The sequence below is a fragment of the Daphnia pulicaria genome, chromosome 5 (assembly GCF_021234035.1).
Source record: "Daphnia pulicaria isolate SC F1-1A chromosome 5, SC_F0-13Bv2, whole genome shotgun sequence".
Lineage (NCBI taxonomy): Eukaryota > Metazoa > Arthropoda > Branchiopoda > Diplostraca > Daphniidae > Daphnia > Daphnia pulicaria.
Genome location: NC_060917.1, coordinates 4,875,306 through 4,899,093, shown reverse-complemented (window position 1 = coordinate 4,899,093; position 23,788 = coordinate 4,875,306). Strand labels below are relative to the sequence as shown.

Sequence of the window (23,788 nt, the reverse complement as noted above, 5' to 3'; positions counted from 1 at the left end):
TAATTTTACGATAAATCTTAAGATGTGGTTTTATGTGATTGAATTTTCATCGTTCACCCTTAGACTCTGTGAAATCTCTTACATCTTAACAAATTTAAGTAACTGCTTAATTCTACTGTCGCATGTAAAGAAATTTTAAAAATAATTTAGAATATTGGGGTTCTTCTATTGTCGGTGGGGTTCTTCTGTCTTTTGAGTTCTACGGTCGCCAAACCAAAGTTAAATTGCGTTTTGGACTTGGCTACTCACGGTTGTCAGAGGTGTCCAATAGTCCCAATAGATGACATAGGCGTCGTCGTTTTCATGTGATGGCGGATTGTTGTGTTGAGTGGTTGTCAAAAAGCTTTCCTATTTTTCCATGAAAATTACCGATGAATTCATAAGTAAATTCAAGTTCGTTTCTGTGCAACTTGTTTGTGATGTGATTTATTCCGTATGTGTGCTGGATAAAATTCAAAATTCCTCAATCTAACCTGTAGGAAGGAACGGGAAAAGAAACAGTGCATATTCGTCTAATTATCAGCAGTTTCTATCAATTGATCTTGGTAGGGCTAGGGTACTACCCCACTGTGGACATGTTTGTTTTTCTGAACATGTTTTTCAACAAATAATTCATTGATGTACAAGTATTATTCTTCTTTCGGTTTTAAACTGTTATTTGATGTCATAGATTGTATTTCCTGTCATAGGGAAAGCTATGAAAAATATCATCTAGGGTAATCTTCAGGTTTTAGCAGCAGCTTAAAAGAAGAATGTGAACAAATGCAGGGCACATACCAACATGTGCTGTATTTTTCTGAATGTTAATAAACACGAGCAGTAGGTAGCCATTAACTTTAGTTTATTGGATGAATGTTGGGATATTTATTGACATATTTCCTTTAGATTTATCATGACTAACTGTTTGATGCCAAAGTTAGTTGGAACTCAACTCACTGTATCTGTATGTACTCTAACAAAGATAACTGGTGCTGTTGCCTTATATCCACAGGCAGGAAAATCATTCTTTTTTTCAGAAAATTGTAAGTTTAATTTTTTGTCTTGACCACCCAACACTTTCTGTTAATATTATAGATTTTTATGTTGAAAGAGTTAAAAAGTCTGAAAAGCTTACTAGTAACTAAAAACTTTGTGTATTTGTGCCATAGGGATAGCTGCTAGAGTAATCTGGTGTTCATGTTCATTTGATTCATTTCGTGACAGCTAGTGAAAGCCGAAAGGCATGTTGATAAGCAATCCAGCCGTTGCGTTCAGTCATTTGGAACAGGAATCTAATGGCTGTCAATAGTGGCTGAAATTATGTCCACCAGATAGCGCGAGTGCCTTCAGCAGTGACGCACAGCGGCCATTTTGTTCCCAGAACGCAACAGAAATGGGTTGTTGGTTGTGACGTTTCTCACGATGAAAAATTAAAAGGTATTTATTGTTAATTTCCTATTGTTATTGAATGTAAAATGTTGATGTGAAAATTTACAGGTGATTTAGCATGTAGAAACCAATTTGCCAAATCATTCAACTCAGACTTGGAAGTGCCTGTACATTACATTGCCGAAATGGCGTGCCTCGTGTGTCTTGCTGCCTGTTCTTAGGCGTACGTCTCACCCCATGCAACAGCAAAAAGTAATTATTTTGATCAAATGTCTATCAAAAGTACTACTGATTTAGTTAACATGACGAAAGAGTAGACCAATTTGCTCTGCTACTATAGAAATTTTGAATCAGATATCTAAGTTATTCTGTTGGACTGTAGTTTTCTGTTACTCCTTGTATTCTATTGTTATAATGAGTATGCATGTGTACACAGTTGTGTTTCTCGAAAATAATTTTATTTTCTTAAATAGGTATAACAAACACTTTTAAATGCTGTTGGTTACCTTGTTTAAGCCAAATGGTGAAAGGTGTGACGAAGACAGATTGAACCATTGTATGCAGCATGCGGTTGCAGTGTAATCCAGAACCAGAAGTTACTGTGCGGTTGTAGCTGAGCTGTTCCATTCATGACTTAAACATTTTTGTGTTTTCATCCGTGTCTATATTTTGTGTTGCTGAGTTATAAGTGTGATCTGTTGTCTTTTGAGTTTTCATTCAATCATGCAGTATATGACTGAGGCAACCTGATCAATATCAGGTTTGACACAGTCGAGAACTGCTAGATTAAACAAGCTTTCTGCGCCAAACAAATAATAACTTGCATATAACTTGCATCATGTTATTATCACGGTAGAGAAAGCAACAGGCCCCCCCCCTCCTGGGGGCCACAGGAAAAATATGTGTAAAATTATAAATTGTATAAATTTTTGTTATAAATAAAATTTGTATATAATAAAATTTTCAAATGAAATTTTTCGCGACAATTTTTTAATAACGTGTAAGGGGGATATTTTTAAAAAAATTTTCCAAAACAAAAGTCTGGACTTGCAGAAATTAATAGGTGTGAACTTTGGATTTTTCAAGAAAAATACTGTTTGTTGGACTTTGAATTTTAATGATAGAAAAAAATTAAAAGGAAAGAGTTCAAATTTTTTTTTTTAAAGTTTTAATTTTATTGTTGTATTTTGCAAGATCAATTATTTGGAAATTTACATGGCACTCATAAAATATTTTCTCACATCACGAAATTATCAGCAGGAGGTAAGGTACTTCAGGAGAAAATAGAGACATTCACGTGATTTATCGATCAATCTTGTATTTCAGCAATCTTTCAACACATCCAGTGAAATACAGCAGAACTTCGATGTATAGGTCGGAGTAACATAAGTAGTGGTGACATAGCCAGGAGAATTGCTGCTGTAATACATATGAACTTCAGATGGTAGTAGTTTGGAGCAGGGTAATACTTGAATTCCTCGATGTGGTATACCAGGCAGCGTACGTGGTTGTGTAATAGGCGGCTTCTTCAGTGTAGTACTTGGGGGCTGCAGTGTTGTAGCTAGGTGCAGTGTAGGTCGTGGTGTAATGAACTGGATAATCAGTGTAGTGTTTCAGTTCAACATAGCACGAAAGAGCAGCTTTTGTGTAGCAAGTCGGGACTGCGTAATACTTGGCCGCCTCCGTTGTGTAGATCGAGGCAGAGAAGTACTTTGCCGCTTCGGTGTAGTACTCGACCGTTTTGGTGGAGTAATCAGCGCCAGCCTCGGTGTAGCAGCTGGGAACAGAGTAGTACTTAGGAAAATAGGTGCAGCAAGTAGATGAGAAAAGAGTAATACTTAGAAGCCTCGGTGTAGTAGGATGGGCAGCATACGTAGTCATGCTGTAGTACTCCATCGCTAAGATGGTGTAGTAACTCGGGGCAGAGTAATACTTCAGGACGTCAGTGTAGTGGCTCGGGGCAGCATAAGTTGTGGTATAAAACTCCGGTGCTTTAGTGGTGTAGTACTTGAAGACCTCGGTGCAGGAACTGGTCGTTGCGTAAGTTGTGTAGGAAGGCGGCGGCGTTGCGGTTTGATATCCGCCATATCAAGAAGATATCGCTACACCAGCGTCGATCAAGCCATCACCGATACAACACCCAACAGGAGCACGACGCCATAGTTGACTAAACAGTATATAATATTTAGTATTAATGTATAAATTTAACAGGCATATTAAGAAATAGAAAAAAATAGAATTGAAACAAAACTCAATGTAAAAATAAGAATATTCACCCAGAATTGCGAATCGGTTACACGATGAGGAATGCAGTTGATGACGGATAGGGCACTGCAGTTCGGGCACGACTTCTTTTTTTTTAGACGACTCTTTTTACGCACAGTAATACTTCGGGACGTAGGTGTAGTAGCTCGGGGCAGCGTAGGTTGCAGTGTAGTAATTGAGCAATTCAGTGTTGTAATAATGCGGGGCCTCGGTGTAGTAGGCAGGGGCAGCATACGTTGTTGTGTAATAGGCGGTTTCTTCGGTGTAGTACCTGGGGGCTGCGGTTTAGCGTAGGTCGTGGTGTAGTGAACTGGAGCATCAGTGTAGTATTTCTGTTCAACGTAGCACGAAAGAGCAGTTTCTGTGTAGTACGTCGGGGCAGAGTAGTACTTTGACGCTTCGGTGGAGTAATCAGCGGGAGCCTCGGTGGAGTAATCAGCGGAAGACTCGGTGGAGTAATCAGCGGAAGACTCGGTGGAGTAATCAGCGGGAGCCTCGGTGTAGAAGCTGGGAACAGAGTAGTATTTAGGAAAATCGGTGCAATAAGTAGCTCAGAACACAGTATACTTGGGAGCCTCGATGTAGTAGGATGGGGCAGCATGCATAGTCATACTCCGTCGCCTTGGTCGTGTAGTAACTCGGGGCAGAGTAATTCTTCAGGACGTCAGTGTAGTGGCTCGGGGCAGCGTAAGTTGTGGTAAAAAACTCCGGTGCTTTAGTGGTGTAGTACTTGTAGACCTCTGTGCAGCAACTGGTCGATGCGTAAGTTGCTTTTTGGAAGGTGGTGGCGTTGCGATTTGGTATCCGCCATACCAAGAAGACATCGGTACACCAGTGGTCGACCCATCAAACAACGATACAACACCCATTAACTAGACAGAAAAACAAATTCAAACAATAATGTTCAAAAATAATTCGAATATTAACAAACAGAAAATAATTGACATTAATAGAAAACTCAAACTCAGTGCAAAAGTCTAGCAGAATATTTACCCATGGATGCGAACTGGCAATACGGTGAAGAAGGCAGATGGTGACAGATATTGCGCTGCAGTTGTTACCGTGTCGGAGATCCTCACTGGACTGATGTCTCTGGCCTTTTCTCTCTCCTTTATATACGATTTTTTTATCACCCTCACCTCTTAAGCCTTGCGGATATTGTACCTGTTAATGATGAAACACGTACCTTTATCACCCAACCTCTCCGCCGTCGCATGATACGTTTTACGTAATGATCTCCGTGACCTTCGAACATGAAGGAAATGCAAACTGGCCTGTCCTTCTTTAGGTTGGCGTTGCTGGGGATGGGTCTACAACAACAAATATCAAAATGAATACCAAATGGCTGAGCCTTGCGGCTATTATACCTGCTTGATAATGATGAAACACGTACCTTTCTCACCCAACCTCTACACCACCGCATTGACAGTTTTACACGTAATGTTCACCGTGACCTTCAGCGGCAAACTGGCCGGCCCGTCTGCAGCTTGAACTCTACAATGGTAATTGAAAAATAATTAATAAACACAACATCAGTTTGAACATGTTGAAAATATACCTAAATTTATCTTAAGACATTATAAAGGTACGTAAGAGTGTACATAGAGAACAAATGTTGAATTGATACGAAACTCCATGTAAACAAAAAAAAACGAAACATTCACTCATTATTGCGACTCGGAAGAATGCAGTTGATGGCTGGACTTTCGTCGTCGGTAACTTTCTGTTCACTAGGCCTACGAACCTTGTGAACGGAGTAAAGTAGAATTAAGCAGTTACTTAAATTTGTTAAGATGTAAGAGATTTCACAGAGTCTAAGGGTGAACGATGAAAATTCAATCACATAAAACCACATCTTAAGATTTATCGTAAAATTACACCAAAATTAAACAAAGGAATCTACTCTCTGGTCTTCAATCGGCTTTTAAGGAAATTAATAAAAACATTAAAATTTCAATAAATACATAAAACAAGCCTGACAACAATAGGACGAGTAGGACGATAACCTTCTAGTTCTAGCGTACATAGAGTGACGACACATAATCTCAAAATTGGGCTTTCGTCTCAAACATAACGTACATCAAATTCTACCGAGTTATAAAACAGCCGAAAAAATTCAATTGGTGAAAATTGGGGTTGAAATGGACTATTTCTAGCAAAAGTCTGGATTTCAGGAACGTCCAGGGAAAATTTCGATTAAGGGTGATTTTGGCTTGGAATTATTTTCTATTGACATGCGAAACTGAATGGAAATTTAATGAGTGAATTATGTTACAAAGACTTACTTTAAATCCTTGAGCTGTAGTTGTTTTCAGAAGGAACCCGTAATGAAGCTTGATGATACATACATACCGGATACATACACTCTTAGTCTTGGAAAGCAGATATGACATAATTTTGTCACAATTAGACAGCCTGCCGATTTGTAGATCACACATTTCCTTGGTTTTTGACTTCTCTGTTGCAACCGCGTGTAAAGTAATCAATGACCAACCACACTCTTCGAGCTTACGATTTACAAGGTACAATGCCGATGCCGAATAGTATTCTGATGTTTTGACGGTTTTGACATTTGAATTTGGCGAGCAGACGAACGACGATTGGCGTTGCCAATTTACGCAACTCAACCGCCTAATTTAAAAAATACGAATTCAAATTTCAAACTGATAAAGCACACATAAGCATGTTGAAATAAGTCATGGGTATGGAATGGAGAGATGGTTGCCAATGACATGTTAAATTTCCCATAGATTATTAATTAAATTGAACTTACCTCTTTTTTTCGTGAGGGATGCGTATCAAACAGTTGACAGTTAGGAATTTGAAAACTGATGTACTTTATTATACGAGTTTACTTGTGTAGTTCAATGGCGATAGCGACACAAATCTTGATTTAAGGGACATTCCAGATTCTAATTCCGACAAAACCAACAGATTCTTGTTTTTACATCCGTCCGAGCACTGGTATCTAGGCGGGACATCTTCAGTTACTTTAATATGCTTCTGTTGATTTCGCCATTCCTCAACCAACAACTCTTTGGGAGAACGAAAACGAACGCACTTGTTTTGCACAACAAAAATATGAGAGTGACTTTCTCTTTTTCTTCTCTTTCTTCGCTTCCTTCGTGTGAATGAAATATGAATGGAGCGTGGATTTGAAGAATGTGTGTGCGTGATTTGAATGAATGTCTTAATAAAATTTCTTAAACCAAAATTATGTCAATACTTGTTTTTCTTTTTATTATTTAGCATTAGCAAGTAATAAGTTATATAAGACTTTTAAGAATTAACGTAATTAGATTCGTTTTCTACTTTTGATGTGCCTGTTTAGATTTAAATTTATTATAGAATGTAAAAAAAATGAATAATCGCTAGTTTCCAAACAATTTGATAGTTATGCCCCAAAACAAGTTATGTGTAACAATCCTGAACAAAATATCGTCAAGTTTTGATGCTATATATATATATGTTAAACATACTACGCTGCCCTAGCCCCTAGAAATGAAATTCCCCTTATCGAAAAAAATTAAACCAATTTCATTTTTTCTATATTAGATATTAACATTTAGTCGTAGAGGTTGCTAGGTTGCATGGTTTGTGGTTACAATAACAGCACAATGATATTGCGATTATATCGAATTTCACGAAAATGAAGGATGGAATTTCTATCTATTAGAGAACCACCACTTAGCATCCTAAACGACTATAGAACATTCATTTTATACACATTTCCCGGGTATGCAAACAGTTATGTATTCAAAGAGAGTCGAATTCAGGTCTGAAAGTACACCAATCAATGAGCGATGACTTATCCGGCTCACCCACCGGTCCACTGTTGGTAACATTCCACCTTTTATATACTTTGTCGGGGCTCTACGAAAGAATGATGATTAAGACGGTATATGAAGGTAACTAGAAAGTACATTTTCTGTAAATTCCATTTTCTTATCACAAAAAACAAATCTACATATGCTTTCTTTGTTTTGATGAAGAATCTTTCAATTTTTCAAACAATCTTGTTATTAGCACTTGTGTCTATTCCAAGTTGAAGAAAAAATTTCCCTTGTCAGTCGCTATGTGTGGAAATAAATAAAAGATGCTAAAAAAACAATGTCAAGGTGGTAGCGAGTAGCGATAAATGATCAAGTCTGACTAATTTTAAAAAAAAAATGTGTTAATAAAAACGTGAGCAGACAAGGAAACTATCGCATTTTCAGTAATCGACCCAAGATCTGATTAAATTAGGCTGATCAAATAGATCCCAGCTTTCGGTGTGTCGATGACGATTCCACGCTTTGTAGGTCGGAGAAAGGCTATCCGCAAAATTTACCTTGATTTGTTGAATCAAGAAGACGGAATATTTTTAACAATATGCTAATCTATTATTGGAAGTAATAAATTGCTAGTAAGTATGCTAGTAAATACCCTGTTAGATTTCCTTTGCATCTGTTTCCTTGTATTAATCAAAGGATAGGACGGACGGACCTTGATGATCATTTGATCCTGCCTTTTTGACTGATACCAATAATAGAACCAACGGACCAGAAAGAAATAAAACAGTTCTGCTGCACTAAGGATACTAAATCCAAAGCCTAAACCAAGAAGTCCACCAGCAGCCGCTAAATAAACCACAAAAATAAGAAATAATAATGACATTAATTTACGAAAAATAACAGGGGAAAAAAACAAATTCTGAGAGATAGCGGTCATGACTTACAAATAAAGTCCGTCCACGTCGTTCGTTCCTTCATGATGTAGCACATGCCAGAATCGGATTTGAGGTAAACGTTTAGCTTGACGAAATTCTCTCTACATTCGATTTCACAAATTATAAATTGTAACGCTATTTATCATAAAATAAGATTGGTATACTTGGCGTAAACAATCAATTCCTCTGTACTCAGATCCCGGAATTCAGGACGCTCGATAACGGTGGGAGGGTATTCCCAGACAGAATTAGGAAAAGTTCCACTAGAGATCTCGTTCCTATACCAAACGGTGGTACACACGTCGGGACAGTCGCACGAACTTGCATTTTTTACAACTCGCTCTATACATATGTGATGAGCAAGCATTGATTATTAGAAATCATACCCTTACTACTAGCTGCTGAAATAACTTACCAGTTGCTCTCTCCAAACAGGGATATGACGATAAATTACAAACGGGCAGTCGGGCCGGTACTAAGCGCCATCAAATGAATAATTCAATTAAGAGAGCGATTGCTTACTTCGTGCTATTGCAAACAGTTATTAACCTGGGTAGTAGTAAGGGACGCATAAACAATCGTCTAGAAAATGGGTAACAAGGCAGTCGAGTTGGCAATAAGGTCCTGTGCAATATAGGACTTGTTGGTATTAATTTGAAAGATGAACCTTTTAACTTGTTGTACGAACCCGTGTAGTCTTCAAAGTACTTTAGATTTATTTCTTGATTGGTGGTGCATAACCTTTTGTTCAAATCGATGGTCCTTAGCTGATCATCTCCTATTTGAGTCTGGCCATTAACCGCAGCATCGACTTGCGAACCTGGGCTTGCAAGAAACCCGATACGTCCAGTGCGAGCAAAGTCCTTCGGATCTTGAATAGATACCTATAATGCAAGAGAAATGTCATCTTCGTTCATCAATCAAGATTAGGGGGATCAACTTTAAAGCCACTTATAGAAGACGACGTGACGTTATAGTCCGCAATTTCTGCATTCAACAGAACCGTAAGCCCGGCGTACACTCCACTAGTTTTGGCATACCTCAGTCTAAAATCAGCGAATGTCAGATTCAGTTGTACAAGTAGCCCAAGATCAGATAAAGCATAATAAAAATGTGTCCGTCTTAACTCTTTCCTTGTGTTAGAATGGGCATCGCGACGAATAATAATCGAGTTAAAAGAACAACAAAAGCCATCGTCGGTCGCTTCCGATTCGAAAATATTCGCGCAATCCTCTTCCTTGCCTTCCCAGGAACAATGCATTACCATTTCTGAACAGTTTGGTGATAACTAAATGTTTTTGCAGAAAAACAAGTAATTTAGTATTACTTCATGGCTATAAATTAAATGCTATCAATGAAATTCTTACATGGTTCATAAGTTTTTCGTAGCCTTCGTCGTTGCTGCTTATATTAGCCTGAAATAAAAGTTGGCTAAGTTTGGCGACTTCTTCCTCATTTTCAACTCGATTAGTCGACATGATCTCCAAAATTCTTCTTATTTCATTCAATTTCAAACTTTTCGTTCTAATAAAATTAAAGGGAATCGTTTTCACCAACTTGAAAGAAACCATTAATGGGCGCAACAATATCGTTGTTTAAGACCATTACTTTTCTGTGGACATCCATTCGCCGAGAGCTCGAGTCGAAACTTTGTTCACGCTACATATAGTGACAGTGGGGAAATGATAGTTTTTTATCTGAAAACACCCGAAGCGAGTTTTTAAAAAAGGCTTGTTAGAGCAGTTAAGAATTTGCAAATCGTTCAAGTTGTTAATTGGTTTTACGGGATAATTGGCAGTTTGAATGGTAATGAGAACGGGCGACTGCTTCCAATTTTCCCACAAATTCCACGAGAAAACCACGGCAAATAACAAACCAACCATAAAAAGCGCAATCCATAAAATCCTGATTTAAACAATTAACATATTAGACTAAATAATTAATTTGCCATGATTTAGAATACCTCTCTGCCAGTGTAGCTTCGTCCTGGGCGATAAATTTGAGACCGTGCATCGAAGTGTTGTCAGCAAACTCTTTCGACAATTTTTTCATCGAGTAGAGCTTCTTCTTCATCGGGTCCCGTTTCGTAGTCATCTTGCTTGGATGGCTGCAGTCTTCCTACTACGTAATGGTCGAACGGATGTTGTGCTCGACATTTGCATTGCGTCATTAACATTTAAAAAATTGGTTGGCAAACAACAAGGAGTTATTCCAACCTTAACGATTTCCAATTGAATAATGATGGGGCGTCAGTGAAAAAGAATTATCATCGAGACTACATCCATCATGAAAAATGTCAACATGAAACGAAGAATCCACCTTCTTCCGTGCTATCGATTTTCAAAGGTAAATAATAAGAGTCGCACACTGTACACACATTGCGACACACAACGTTTGCAGACTATAAGATCGTTAAGCTGTGAGATATATGCGCCATCCTTATACCTTAATCGGTGTTTGTCGTCGTCCAGCTGTTGTCCGCTGATTCAGCTCCTCTTTCTTCCTCTTTGTCATATAGACACGCGACACATAATCGGGATATTGCGACGGTCGATCACGGGGGAAGACAAGCAGCAACTGCACGACAACATGTGTTGATTCTCCCATGGGCAACTGGCAGCTTTGCAGGAAGAGATGATTAAGCGACCGTAAAAACTTGGCATTTTTATTTTAGTAGTTTCTTGTATTTTTGTTTGTTTGTTGTTTTTTGTAGTTGTGTTTATACACGTATAAACTAGTATCGGGTGGAAAAAGAGCCCAGCACCAAATGGAGACGTTTTGTAACGAAATATTATATCAAATAATCAACGAGAGAGAGAAATAGGCAAAAAAAGGACAGGCAAGACGAACAAGGACAAATTCATCCAAGTGGGAAAAGAAGAAGAGTAAGGAGACGAAAAATATCGGGCACTGGAAGATACAACCAAGCACGCTGCACGCTATCATGATAATAGATTAAGTTGGCAAATAGCCAAAAAGAATTCTAGCCCTTTCGAATAATAATAAAATAAAGGGATTGGATATCCATAATGACAGAAACGGATCGGTACGATTACAAAATCATCTACTTGCAAGTTGACGACTCTTTTTATCAGAAATCTCGAATCTATCTAAATACACTGAGACGCACATCTTCTCGTTTTGAGACAAAAATTCTACTTGGAAGAAACTTTACATCTTTTTTTGTTTTGTTTTGTTTTGTTTTCTCTTTTCTCTTAAACGTGGGGAGGAGAGCAAAAGAATTGGGCGTAACAGCGAATAAGCGCGACGGAAAAGGCCACCGTTGTAATTAAAACAACCACAGAAAAAGAGAGACACCGCCCTACCTACTCCCCCCTCCCTACCTTCTCTTCATGCTATTATTGTCTATCCCGTTATGTTTCTTTTCTTTTCGTTGGCCATTTACTCTAAAGCCGAAGTCTACCGTAGGCAGCGTTAAAATTTTCGCCGTTATCCAAAACATGCTCTCTTCTATAAGCCTCCCAGCGGGCGTCATCTGATTCATGGGTGGCGTAGCGGATGCCGATTTGGCGCTCGAGTTCACGTAAGTCACACCACGTTTGATAATCCTGTTGTGAATAAATAAAGAGAAATTAAAAGATCAAATATATATCCGCGGGGAAAGAACCGAACAAAGACGGAATTCAAACCGACCTGCAACCAAATGTGGTTGAGCGACTTGTCAACAGTGTAGCGCTTTCGCTGTTTCACTTGCAGCACATTGGCTATCAAGTCGATGGCTGCATTAAAAAAAAAAATATATTAACAATCAAAATAAAACTTTGTTTCAATGTAAGATGCGATAGTTACCGTCAGAAGAGATTTCCTTCCAAGGACTAGGCGGGTACATGAAGGCTGCATTTTGGATTTGGTCGTTGATGTCTTCGTCTTCGTTGAAAGGGAATGTGCCACTTAGACTTACGTAGACAATAACGCCAACACTCCACATGTCCAGCGATCGATTGTAGCCCTTGTTGCGCAACACCTCTGGAGCTGAAAAAGCACGCCCAATTAGCATATTAAATTTCAGCGGGGAAATCAAAACGGGATACATACCAAGATAAGCGGGCGTTCCAACCACAGATCGTCGGAAAGATTTTTCTCCAATAATACGAGCGAAACCAAAGTCACACAGTTTAACCTGCGGGAATTCGGCATTGGTTGAAAGGAGAACATTCTCCGGTTTCAGGTCGCAGTGAACAATGTTCTTGCTGTGCAAGTGCTTCAGCGCAACGAGAATCTGCACGGGAAAGGTCACGTATTTGACTCGGATCGTTAAAAGAGAAATCAAAAGCGGTACAAGTATACCTGGGTAACGAGGAACTTTGTGATGCGCTCAGACAGCCTTCCCTTTTCACTCGAGAGAATCATCTCCAACATGTCGCCTTTAAGTTTCTCCATGACGACAAAAATACGCTCGGGGGTTTCAAACATGCGCTCCAAATTGACCACGCCCGGGTGCGACAAATTCTGCAGGATGCAGACCTCGTTCTTGAGCTGATCCGCTTGTTTAGTTGGAAAGCGCATTTTGTCAATAACTTTGATGGCCACCGGTCTGTTTGTCTTGCGATGTGCTCCTATAGGGTCCAAACAAAATGTAAACAGCGGACTAGGCGAATAAAATCGATCACTCACCTCCGTAGACGACACCAAACTGGCCAGATCCTAGCACTTCATCGGGAAAGATTTGATACACTTGTCCGATATCCGAACCGATTTCTTGTTCTCTGTCACTATTACTATCCCCTGCAGCTGGTTCTGTCAACAAATCTCTAGCTTACAAGTGTAGTTCTAAAATTAGATTGAACGTTTGATTTACTTGTCAGGGGAGACGGTGACGCAGTAGCTCCTTGCGAGTTATTTGTCAAGGGTAATAAAGCCTGACGGATGGCCGTTTCCCATGATTTGGCCAAATGAACCCCAAGGCCGGTTTCAAGTGCCTGCGGAAGTGCAGAGGCTCCGTTGCCATTCTCTTTCTGTCCGAAATGGGGATCCTCGCCGATGTAATAGTCCACATTGGCCGTCCTCAACTCGAAACAATGCATGCGATCTGAGATATAAAAAGGAAATTATTAAAAGCTAATCAGGGCATCTCCATCCGACTAATCTCACCTTTGGCGGTCTCGACGGCCAATATTTCTGATAATGGCAGCTCCTTATAAAAATGTTTGCCCGTTTCGTTTTGGTACAAAGTAATGGACTTGGTGTCCAGCCGCCAGAAATGTCTCCGTCTCTATAAAGGCAACATAGATTCCAATTACTTGCCCAATACGTTTGTTGTCATTTACTAGTAAGTTTATTACGGAAGGATCCTTGTTGGTGTAATGAATCATCCAGCCCTCCTTGAGAACGTTGGAGCCCCTCCTTTTGGTGTGCTTCACCGATTGAACAATGCGCATTAGCGGGATGTTGCTGCTCATTGTAGGACTTGAAAAGGAGAAAACGAGATTAAGTTTCACGACTTCTTTTCCTCGGAACTCATTACGGTCAAGTTACCTGCTGGGTCGAATTTTGATCGTGATGTCATCAGCCACTTCGGGGATACAATCATCGGGCTAAAAAAAGAAAGGCAATTCTCAGTACAAACGCTCTTTTTTAAAACGGTCCTAATGTGCAACATCATGTCCTACCATGTTGTGACTGTGTGTAATGGAGATGTCGTCATCGCTGTCTTCGTCCACTCCGTCCGCCATAGGAGCCAATTGCTCGTCCGTTCCTTCCGTGTCTAGAAGAGAAAAAGTGGCAACGCTTCAAGTGTCTGTCTCAAGTAGCAGCTGCTGCGAAGATCTATATACCTGTCTCCACTCCTGGCTCCTTGGGGGCTTCGCCCGTGCACGTGTTGGGAATGTTGTCCTTGCATTTGCGATGGACGTTGAAGCGACAATCGCGGCATTGGAGACCTTGCTTAAAGAGTCCTTTCAGGAGCTTACGACAAAAGTGGCACACGGTCGGCTTCGTGTACGAGTGGACGACAAATGTGTGCGGGATCTTGATGCGACCCGCCATTTCCTTCTCGATCCAAAAAGGACGTCCGGCGCTAATGGAAGGCCGGCCATGTTTTTGAATACTCGGACTGGTGCTGCCGCTCGACGGGCTGTTGCTCACGCTCTGTACAAAAGGAAGAAGAATTCGAGATGAAGAACGTTGAGAGAGAGAGTTACGGTTGATCTCATTATATTACGCGCATGACGCTAACTGTAATGGATTCATCACTGCAGGACATGGAGTCGGACGGGCTGCGAGGCAGAACATTGGATGGTGGCGGCAAAAGTGACGGCGTCAATAGCGACGGCGTCAACGACGATGACGACCGCCGGCTCCGAGTGTACGAACAGTTGTTTGGGATTTTGTAGACGCATCTTTTATGGAAGCTCAAGCCGCAAACTGGGAAAACCAATCAAAAGAGGAGAAAAATCGTTAAAAGAAACAACATTTTTGTCGGCGACTTTTTATCTTTCGGCTCAGAGTGTGATTTACATTCGCATTTCAATCCTTGGCGGACAAGGCCGAAGAGCATCTCGCCGCAAAAGTCGCAAAAGGCAGGCGACTTGTACGAGTGCACGTTCAGTTGGTGCGGACGGATTTGCACGCCATCTTGGGGAATGTTGGCTGCATATGAAATGATTAAAAGAGAGTGAATACATAAAAATAAAAACGGTCGTGCATGAGACATTTCCAATTTACCCGAAAGGACAATCTCGACGAGTGTATCGTCGGTGATCTCCGAGGCAGAGTTGATGAGCTGCAAAATGTTGGGTTTGGTATTGTCGTGACGAAAGAGGTTGACGCACTCGTTGAGTCGTGGTATGCCATGATCCAAGAACTAAAAGAAAGAAAGGATGAAAAAGGATTTTCAAAAATAAATAAGACATGGTAAAATCTAGACAATAGATCTGTGCATCTGCAGAGAGCTTGAAGGGAGCTGATCATATGACAATGCGTTTACAAGAGCTTAGATGTTGAGTAAGGAAAACTTCGTACTTTGTCTTGGCTGGATGAAAGGATCGCTAGATCCCGGTATTTAAGGGGATGTTGCATACAACAGCGGGTAGAAAATATCAATCCCGACACATTTCTTTTCTCCATTCTTTATGACCTCTATTCCGCATTGCGCTTCAGATCAGAAAAATCCAAGAAGATGCCACTTGAAAGTGTGTAGAAACGCTTCCGCAAGTCAAAACACGCTCTTGGCGCCGTGCAAAAGGGCCGACGGCTGTTCAGTTGGGTTGGGCTTACTCCCGCATCAACAACCACCGCATTGAAACATCCTTCGGGGGTGGCAGTGGCAGTGGGGGGGGGGGGGGGGGGTATCCTCCACCACCACCACCCAAAATCGCATCAACACTACTGCTGCCGCCGCCAGAATACTGAGTGCTAGAGCTAGAGATGATAGCTTTTTAAAAGTAACTCTCTGAGGAAAGAAAGAAAAGGGATCCCTGTTTTATATCTTTTGACTGGGGATATATTTTAGTATTCCGACAAAAGCCCAGTCAATGAATACAACGATCAGGGATAATGTGAATGGCCGACAATCGCTGCTGGCCAAATTGTTAGCCGACAGCGAAAAAACCGACCCAAAAATTGAAGAAGACAACCGAATTACCGGGTCACGAAATTTTCTCCCACGACCACTACTATTAAGTCCCGATGACAAAAGTGGGCAGAGAGACGGGAGGGAGAGAGCAAATAACAAGGCTTTGAGCGGCTAAGGGACACACAAGTTGCAGAAGTCGGGAGGAGAGTTTGGTATCGATCGCGCTGCTGCAGCTGGCGGCCAAGTTGGTTAGCGAGTCGAAAGAGACGCACAAAGAAGAAGAAGAAAATAAAAAGGGAAAAACACATTTATAGTGTGCTCGACCGTCCCCCTCCTTTTTCCCGACCGATTGATTGATCACGCATTGGTGGTGAACGCTAAGTTTGTTGTTTTCTATTTTATCCCGTCAGTCTTAGAAATCCCGAAAACTTGAAGCATACGAAATGAGCGCAAGGCCTCATTTCGCCTGCTGTTGTTTGCTCCGACTGCTCACTGGCCGCGATCCAGGGATTGAATCCACATTAAGCCACACACCCCTCCCACCGAGAGAGAAAAATACACAGAACCTCAAAATGGGTCAAAATCACGACTCGACGTGGTAAAGGAAACGGAAGTCTCGTGTTTTGGGGTTTGGAAAAGAACATTCGTTCATTTTCGATTTGAAAAAAGAAACAAACCACTATTTCTGCTTCCACCATTGGAGAAAATAGTATACAGTTGGGAAAATACTACAATCAAAAGAGACCACCGAGATTGACTTGCACGTATTTTTCTTTTACGATTACAATCCCCACCCCCTTTTCTGGCTCTTGTCTGTTTTTTTTATTACAATTCCATTTCCTTCCTCTATATATATCGGGAGTGAAAGGGGGATGTGCTCGAGTCGATTTGCAGAGTTGTGACGAATTCCGCAACGGAGCAGATGGCAGCACTACAGAAACACGAATAGAATAACAAAAGAGTTAACGGGACTGAGTGTGCGGGAGGAAGTCTGAGGGAGTTGTAGTTTGCAGACGTCGCCGAAGGCAACTAACTCATTAATCAAATCGTCTCGTCACATTCAGCTGAGATGGACGAGAAGGGAATTCTGGGAAAGTTCCCAAAAATAAAAATAAAAAACAGTCCTCTCACACTCCATAAAAAAAGAGGCAGAGAAAATCGAACAATAATAGTTTCGGCTCAGATCCAAACGCCAGGGTTTTATAAAGCGTGAAAGCATGATCCCGACAGTGTTGAGATGCTCAAGAATGGGGAGGGCAAAGCTCGTGCATATCCGTTTTGGAAATGCGTGATTCTTCTTCTTAGGCTCCTCCTACTAGACTCCCCAGCGGACGAGTCATTTCCCCCAAGGTCAACATTCTATGTGTGTGAGTGAGTCTTACAGACGAATCACGAGGATGGAAAAATAAAGAATTAGGGGCAACGAACATCAGCTACAACATCGTCGGTCCTTGTGACGGGGTTCTAATTCCCATTGTTGTTGACCCAATCAAGAAAAGAAGCCCAGAAGGTTTTTTCCTTTTTTCTATTCGTAGAAAGATCCGCCGGAAAAAGGAAATGAATCTGGAGAGGGCAAAAAGGGCGAATTGCGTGAACAAACTGATGGGACTAGGATTCATTCGCCAAAATCCTGGATAGTAACACAGAAAACGTCAGCAACAGCTAAAAGCTTGAAAAGGAACGAGTTTCATCAAATATTTGACATGTCAATGCACAAGACATTTTTCCTTCCATCTCAATCATCCTAAATCCAATATCGCAACGTGGCTGCTGAAGAAATCGATTGGCCCCTCTTGAAAAGAGATTATTTCTAATCATCCAACCTTATTGATCATTTAAAGCAGGATTGTGTCAACAGTTTCCAGTGGAAGTGGATGGGAAAATATGGCGAAAAATTCCGAATACAACAGCTTAGCAACTTAAAAGGCAAAAAAATACACGGCAAACACACTTAAGCAACGACAGTGATGACGTAATATAATCAAAACAAAAAAGCTCTCTGGTTACTACAATAAAGGCGTTGTCAGGTGTACAGTGATGCATGAACGTGGAGGTAATTGGATCGGCGTGTAATGTTCAAAAACACTTACCCGTTGATTAATAAAGTTGCAGGCCAAATCTTTGAGCGTTTTCAGCGTTAACTGGGAGGCATCCGTGGAGATAAAGTCTCGTACCAGTCCAACTTGGAACATAAAGGTCACCTGACCATTACCATCATCCATGATGGAGCTTGGATCCAAAATTTTATGAAAAACACAATCACAATTATGGCGAAGTTTGACTTTTGGATGGCAGTGGAATTCGCACACACACAAAACTGGCCCTTTTTCGTTGGAATAGTCTGTGTGGTTGGTGTGTGTGTGTGTGCAATCAGGTGGGAGCAATGGAGTAAAAAAAAAAACGGGTTCCAGCAACCAACAGGTTGATTGGAATGTCACATAGCCTCGGGCTGAGATCACCTTTTCTTTCGTCGTTCTCCCGCCCTGGCACCACTTAGATTTTTCCTTTTCTTTCTTCTTCAAAGAAAAAAGGTTGGGTTTTTACCTCCACTTGATTGCACGACAAAACTGAGCACACGACTGTTTTAAAACCAACACAGATGGGAGCAGCACAACGCGTGATAACACGTTGGTGATGAAAAAAGTTGGTGCGAATAAGAGGTACTGGCTAATGGAAATGCCCAAACTATATTCAATTAATACGCAGGTTTTCCAATCATGATGGCACACACAAACATTCACGTATAAACATCACACACACACACACACACACACACACACTAGCACACTTTACGTTCTCTCGAGAAATGCTGAAACAGACTCACGTACGTGTGTGTGTGTATGTGTGTTACTGACCGTGCAGCTCAAGTCACGATAACTTGGTAGTCTGCCGAGCTAATAAATACTGTCGCTACTCGGAGATCCGTCTTTGGCTTGCTCACAATTTTCTGGCCAAAAACAGCGTTGCCATTCTCTCGTGACTGAACGAACGAAATCCATGAAAAATACATATTCTACTGCTACATTGGAAAAGTTTGAATTTTTCAGGTCTTCTTTATCACAAATATAATAGTTGTTTTAAATTCATAGAGTTAAAAGTTATATTTTTTGTGATTAAGTAAATGGTTGCCATGGTAACTTAGAGACATCTGCAGACTGCTGTTGCCGACCCGTCAACCCCATGTATTTTTTACGATCACGTTGCTTATGCAGAAACAGGGCTGCGTTCTTAATCTGAATTATTGAATACTATTTCAATCACAAAGAATTGCTTGCAATATTATTATTCGCCATGGAGACTGAAGAGAATAGCATTCGTGCATTAAAGTGCGAACAAAGCGTACTGTCACGTGCAGATGGCTCGGTGATGTTTTCTCAAGGTAAATTTAGATTTGTAACTTTTTCCACGCTGTTTTCGCTTTGTTATTTTGTCCAAGTCGGTAAATTATATTTTATTGACTTGTCATTTCAGGAAATACTGTGGTAATGGCTTCAGTGTATGGACCTTTGGAGGCTAAAATTCAAAAGGAACTGTCCGATAGAATGTACATTGAACTAAACTACAAGCCAAAAACAGGAATGCCAGGTTATTAATAACTTAGCCTGTGTATTATTATTTCTGTAATATTGAATGCATTTTTATTTAGGTGTTGCTGAGCGAGGAAAGGAGAAACTCATCAAGACCACTTGTAATCACATTATTCTGACAAACCTGCACCCTCGAACAGCTGTCTGCATAACAGTTCAAGAAATGCAAGATGGTGGAACTGTAAGCCTAAAACTAGAACAAATCAATTTGATCAAGAATTAGTTGCTCACATTTTCCATTAACTAGTTGCTAGCAGCCTCCATCAATGCTGTGTGCCTTGCACTTCTTGACTCGGGTTTACCCCTGCAGTGTCTTGTAGCTGCAGTGACTTGTTTGGTAGACAAGAAGGATAGAATTGTCCTAGATCCATGCATCAGCACAGTCAAAGTATGATTTCCACCAAGAATTAACTAAATTTGTTCCCCTTTTTTCATTGTTGTGTCTAACTTACTTTTTTCTCCATTACAGGAAGGTTATAAAGCAATGTTTACCTTTGCTTTTGACAGTCAAAAATACAACTTAATTCTGAGCCATTGTGAAGGCCAAGTTCCCTATCAACGTTTTCAAAAAGCCATGGAGCTGTGTCAGAAAGCCAGTCACGTCATCTTTGATTTCTACCGGCAAGCAGTACTACGAAAGTTTTCCAACGAACTTCTGTAAAACTTTCAAAAAATACACCTTTTTAAAGTTTTGTATATGCGACAGAAAACAGAGTATAATTGGTATGAGTATAGGACGACTTGCTTATTTCCAGTATATCGTTCAATTTCATCGGAAAACCAATCCATCCTAATATGTCATGCGCATCTAGCAATACTCGAGTAATCACGTACACCAAAACTATATCTAGAAGGTTTCCTGCCCGGAGCTTGGTTCCAATGCAATGCGGTACAATTTTGACACAGTTTATTTAGAAACAGGTATTGTGAAATCAGAAAAAAACTTAACTTTTAAACGAACTCTTCTTAGAATGACATATGGTAGGTTTACCATTTTTAGGATTTATTCGGTCGGAAAATGTAACTTAAAGGAATTTCTTTTATGGTTATTCTGAAAATTTATTTCAAGGTGGTCTGGATATCGAGTGCGATTTCAGCCTTTTCGGTAATAGGCCTTGAAATGTTTTTTCTCAATTAGAAAGTTTAGCCAATTAGGCTGTCAAGTCAAAGTCAAACACAAATAAAGCAATTCTAAATTTAAGTCATGTATCCCCTGATTCCAGTTTCGAGTTATTTTCCGATTTGTTCCATTTCAGTAGCAATAGTAATTGTCATGATTATGGCTTTGAAGTAAACGTTATCTTGTGTTCGGTGTCCATTTAGACAAAATAAGAATCTAAATTACTCAGGACACTTATTTGAAGAGATTAGAAATAGTTGATTGTCAAAATGACTCAAATAATTTAGAAAGTGTCACTACTTCGTTATTTGTCCTTTAAAACAATTTAAAATTCTTGTATTGTCCTACATTCATTGCGTGGCCCTGTGCTTTGTGTGCACGCAGATGTATATTATAATGTGATGCCCGTGCCACTTTGATCGATCCAGCACGATTCAGAAGTGGGGGGGAACCCAGCACGAATTTTATTCTGAGTCGATCGCGTCTTAAGGGTTAGGGAGCTTTTATTAACTTTCACGTTGATAGTTCGATGGTCACTATATACTGCCGGCTCTACAGAAAAACTAGCGGGACATTTCAAGGACGTATTGTCCCTTTTACTTTTTTATCGATTCCTTTGTCAAATTCTGAAATAAATTTTTTTCCCCCCCATGCATCTCAACGAGGTTGGTCAGATCGATTTATTCGTCGTGTATATATACAGGAATAAGGAACTCAAATAAAAACTGGGTCGTCTTATATTATATATGTCCAAAGAATTTGTTGGAATCAATCAATCGGACTTTCTTGTGTGTACGAAAAAGTGTAATAACAAATTCGTGGCATGGCATATCAATAGAGAAAGGGGCGGAATTTTGATTGCATTTTTCTTGTGAGTCAATGACGAATAGCTGCAAAAAAAGAAAAGAAAACGGGATCATGGAAGAAGAAGAAATTGACGTTGCTAGGTTATATATTCCGGATGAATATTTGATTCCGGGGACGGCCGCGGATAGTTCAGCAGACGGTACGACTTTATTTGAATTGATGCTGGCCAAGGCCAGCGGGTGAAAATGCGAAGAAAGTCTTGAACGAGATGAATGAAGAGGAAAGCTTCGTCGTGAAAGCCATTGATAATGATATGATTTATCTCAGTCAAACATGAGAGAATGCCCACCGGAGATGGCGAGCTGCCCCAAGAGAAATCAACAGAGAAATTAAAAGGCCATTGTATAGGTGAATTTCTAGTATATAAATACAATTATGCATTCAGCGAGAGAGCGACGAACTTTACATATAGTGTACAGCAAGTAGGTTGAAAATACAAAGTGCGTATAATCAAACATAGCTTGTCCGCAGGCTGCTGTTGCTGGAAAACATTCGGTTAACAACATGCGTATAACACAGCTCTGCTGCTGGTTCGGGTTCCAAACCGTATAAACAGACACGTAATCTATATGCGTCAAAAAAGGTGCCAACTCGTTGCTCATTTCAGATGGTCCGTAAGAAAATAAAATGGATGCCTTTATTTAAAAACAGACAACAGATAGTTTTACTTCTTCCACGAATCGCACGATAAAAACGTATAATATTATTAAGCGAATACCAACTTCATTTTTAAATGTGTATTAAATCTTTCGGTCAATTAAAGTTTCCATTGCAGAAGCCAAGACCATTTCTCGGGCCATCTCTCCAAATGGATAAGGATACGTTTGAACTATTTTTTCATCAAAGGAAGGTGTTTGATTGTAATTAGGATCCACTGAAACAAAAATGAAACAGTTGAGTATAAAAGAAAAAACAAATAACTGAGTGAAATGTAGGACGCACGATAACTGCGATGATTGATCATGAGATGAATGGTATCCAGCGAACGCCAATCAAAATCTTTTTCGGTATAAAGATTTAAAGAAAGAACAAGATCAGCTCCGAATTGCACTTTCACTCGATGAATCTAAATCAACGATGTGTTTCAAATGGATGCGTGATTTATTCAACATTCACGATTTCACGTTTCATTTTTTGCGGGTTCTATTTACCAATTCCGGGTGATGAAACAAAATTTCCGTTGTCGGTCGCTCCCCTGCATTGTAATACCTGTGATCACGCAATCGGAAAATCTTTTGAATAGGCCGCGTGAATTGATTGAATAAAATAACTAATACCACAATTCCGGATGATATTCGTGATAGGAATCGAGCCACAAGGGCAGAAAACGAGATTGTCGATTAGCGACGATCACCTGAGTCCCGAGAAACTGTCCTTCGTCCCAATTGATGGCCAATTCAAATTTGCGATACTTATCGAGATTTTTGATGACGTAGACGTCGTTATCTAAATAAATTCCGCCGTATTTCATTAGAGTTTTAATGCGGGCAATGTCGCCACCGTGATAAACTCTCAAATCGGGTTCAATCTGTTGGCCAAAGATCTCAGACGGCGGCTGCAGTGGCAGGATGCGGATGTGCGATCTTAGCTCGAGATCGTTTTCAATTAATTCCCAGTACTTGCCTCTGAATGTTTGGTCTGCTGCGTCTGTGTGAATGTAGAAATGCTCGGGTCGGTGGTTGCGAAAAGCCGCCTGAATGCAAATGTAATCGATAAAAGAGAATTCCGGTTTGCTGAACCGGATCAAGTGGATGATGTTCGGAACGATGAAGTGCTCGGAACCAGTTTCGTTGTTAAAATTCAAAAATGACGACTCGGGCTTGCTGAAACGTTGCTTTTCAAGTGTGAAATGGAATAATGATTCCAGGAAGGTAGTCGTCATCATTAGAATGAGACCTACAAGTAAAAGAACGGCGGATGAACGAAGCACATATCGCAACGAAGCGCTCCGGATGAGCAGCAGCGACATTGTCAACGTTATAAAAACCTATAACTAAACTCAATCTAGCACAAAATTCTCTGCTTGGTGGGAGAAATGTAATTTATTTAGTTTTTTTTTTCTCTCTCCGGGGGGTCTATCACACACCTGTCACAGGTGGCCGCAGACGAAGTGTCATATGCGAGCCCAATGCGAGCCGCTTGCATACGGTATATTTGTCAAAAGAATTGTTTCGCATAGTTGGGAAGTATTGTGATTTTAATTTATTGTGTCGCTCCATTCAGTAAAAAATGTTAAGACAATTTTTTACTCTGCAATTTATCTATTGTTTTAAATTTTGGCTAATATTGCTATTAATATTTCAGTGTTGATACATTGAAGTTGATTTATTTTGGGGGTC

At 40.2% G+C, this 23,788-nt stretch overlaps 5 protein-coding genes and 1 long non-coding RNA gene across 8 annotated transcripts; 2 read left to right on the top strand and 4 right to left on the bottom strand.

The window, feature by feature from the left end:
- The first annotated feature begins 301 nt into the window (after window positions 1-301).
- LOC124341524 lies at window positions 302-2,336 on the top strand. The gene is made up of 4 exons (XR_006918415.1): window positions 302-823; window positions 886-1,416; window positions 1,477-1,620; window positions 1,842-2,336. It is a non-coding gene; the product is annotated as an uncharacterized LOC124341524 (long non-coding RNA).
- A 1,014-nt stretch (window positions 2,337-3,350) lies between these two features.
- Window positions 3,351-5,981, bottom strand: LOC124341350 (mucin-2-like). Of its 2 annotated transcripts, XM_046794427.1 has the most exons (6): window positions 5,919-5,981; window positions 5,027-5,127; window positions 4,627-4,943; window positions 4,201-4,505; window positions 3,645-4,140; window positions 3,351-3,535 (listed from the first exon to the last, which is right to left on the bottom strand). In XM_046794427.1, exons 4-6 carry the CDS (start codon window positions 4,242-4,244, stop codon window positions 3,494-3,496), a joined length of 582 nt encoding a protein of 193 aa, XP_046650383.1. In that variant the 5' UTR covers window positions 4,245-4,505; window positions 4,627-4,943; window positions 5,027-5,127; window positions 5,919-5,981; the 3' UTR covers window positions 3,351-3,493. The 2 variants fall into 2 exon arrangements, with proteins under 2 accessions (XP_046650383.1, XP_046650384.1); XM_046794428.1 differs by lacking the exons at window positions 3,351-3,535; window positions 5,919-5,981 and having other exon boundaries at window positions 3,879-4,140; window positions 4,627-4,742; window positions 4,820-4,943; window positions 5,027-5,157.
- A 1,426-nt stretch (window positions 5,982-7,407) lies between these two features.
- LOC124341006 (pickpocket protein 28-like) lies at window positions 7,408-11,381 on the bottom strand. Its single transcript, XM_046793880.1, has 13 exons — window positions 10,305-11,381; window positions 10,126-10,246; window positions 9,950-10,038; window positions 9,709-9,865; window positions 9,469-9,629; window positions 9,282-9,387; window positions 9,030-9,225; window positions 8,891-8,965; window positions 8,757-8,816; window positions 8,506-8,683; window positions 8,351-8,442; window positions 8,059-8,252; window positions 7,408-7,963 (listed from the first exon to the last, which is right to left on the bottom strand). Exons 1-13 carry the CDS (start codon window positions 10,433-10,435, stop codon window positions 7,847-7,849), a joined length of 1,677 nt encoding a protein of 558 aa, XP_046649836.1. The 5' UTR covers window positions 10,436-11,381; the 3' UTR covers window positions 7,408-7,846.
- A 151-nt stretch (window positions 11,382-11,532) lies between these two features.
- On the bottom strand, window positions 11,533-18,794 carry LOC124340869 (serine/threonine-protein kinase D1-like). Of its 2 annotated transcripts, XM_046793617.1 has the most exons (16): window positions 17,966-18,793; window positions 15,026-15,164; window positions 14,819-14,950; window positions 14,523-14,725; window positions 14,137-14,449; window positions 13,972-14,066; window positions 13,838-13,896; window positions 13,645-13,768; window positions 13,454-13,574; window positions 13,161-13,391; window positions 12,977-13,099; window positions 12,650-12,918; window positions 12,398-12,581; window positions 12,152-12,334; window positions 11,996-12,081; window positions 11,533-11,910 (listed from the first exon to the last, which is right to left on the bottom strand). In XM_046793617.1, exons 1-16 carry the CDS (start codon window positions 18,095-18,097, stop codon window positions 11,749-11,751), a joined length of 2,556 nt encoding a protein of 851 aa, XP_046649573.1. In that variant the 5' UTR covers window positions 18,098-18,793; the 3' UTR covers window positions 11,533-11,748. The 2 variants fall into 2 exon arrangements, with proteins under 2 accessions (XP_046649573.1, XP_046649572.1); XM_046793616.1 differs by having other exon boundaries at window positions 14,819-15,164; window positions 17,966-18,794.
- Window positions 18,795-19,022: 228 nt separating this feature from the next.
- On the top strand, window positions 19,023-20,158 carry LOC124341313 (exosome complex component RRP46-like). The gene is made up of 5 exons (XM_046794369.1): window positions 19,023-19,254; window positions 19,347-19,460; window positions 19,522-19,643; window positions 19,710-19,850; window positions 19,932-20,158. The coding sequence occupies exons 1-5, from the start codon at window positions 19,167-19,169 to the stop codon at window positions 20,121-20,123; spliced, it is 657 nt and encodes a 218-aa protein (XP_046650325.1). The 5' UTR covers window positions 19,023-19,166; the 3' UTR covers window positions 20,124-20,158.
- Window positions 20,159-22,181: 2,023 nt separating this feature from the next.
- Window positions 22,182-23,480, bottom strand: LOC124341207. The gene is made up of 4 exons (XM_046794211.1): window positions 22,727-23,480; window positions 22,601-22,658; window positions 22,392-22,515; window positions 22,182-22,323 (listed from the first exon to the last, which is right to left on the bottom strand). The coding sequence occupies exons 1-4, from the start codon at window positions 23,416-23,418 to the stop codon at window positions 22,190-22,192; spliced, it is 1,008 nt and encodes a 335-aa protein (XP_046650167.1). The 5' UTR covers window positions 23,419-23,480; the 3' UTR covers window positions 22,182-22,189.
- Between the last annotated feature and the right edge of the window lie 308 nt (window positions 23,481-23,788).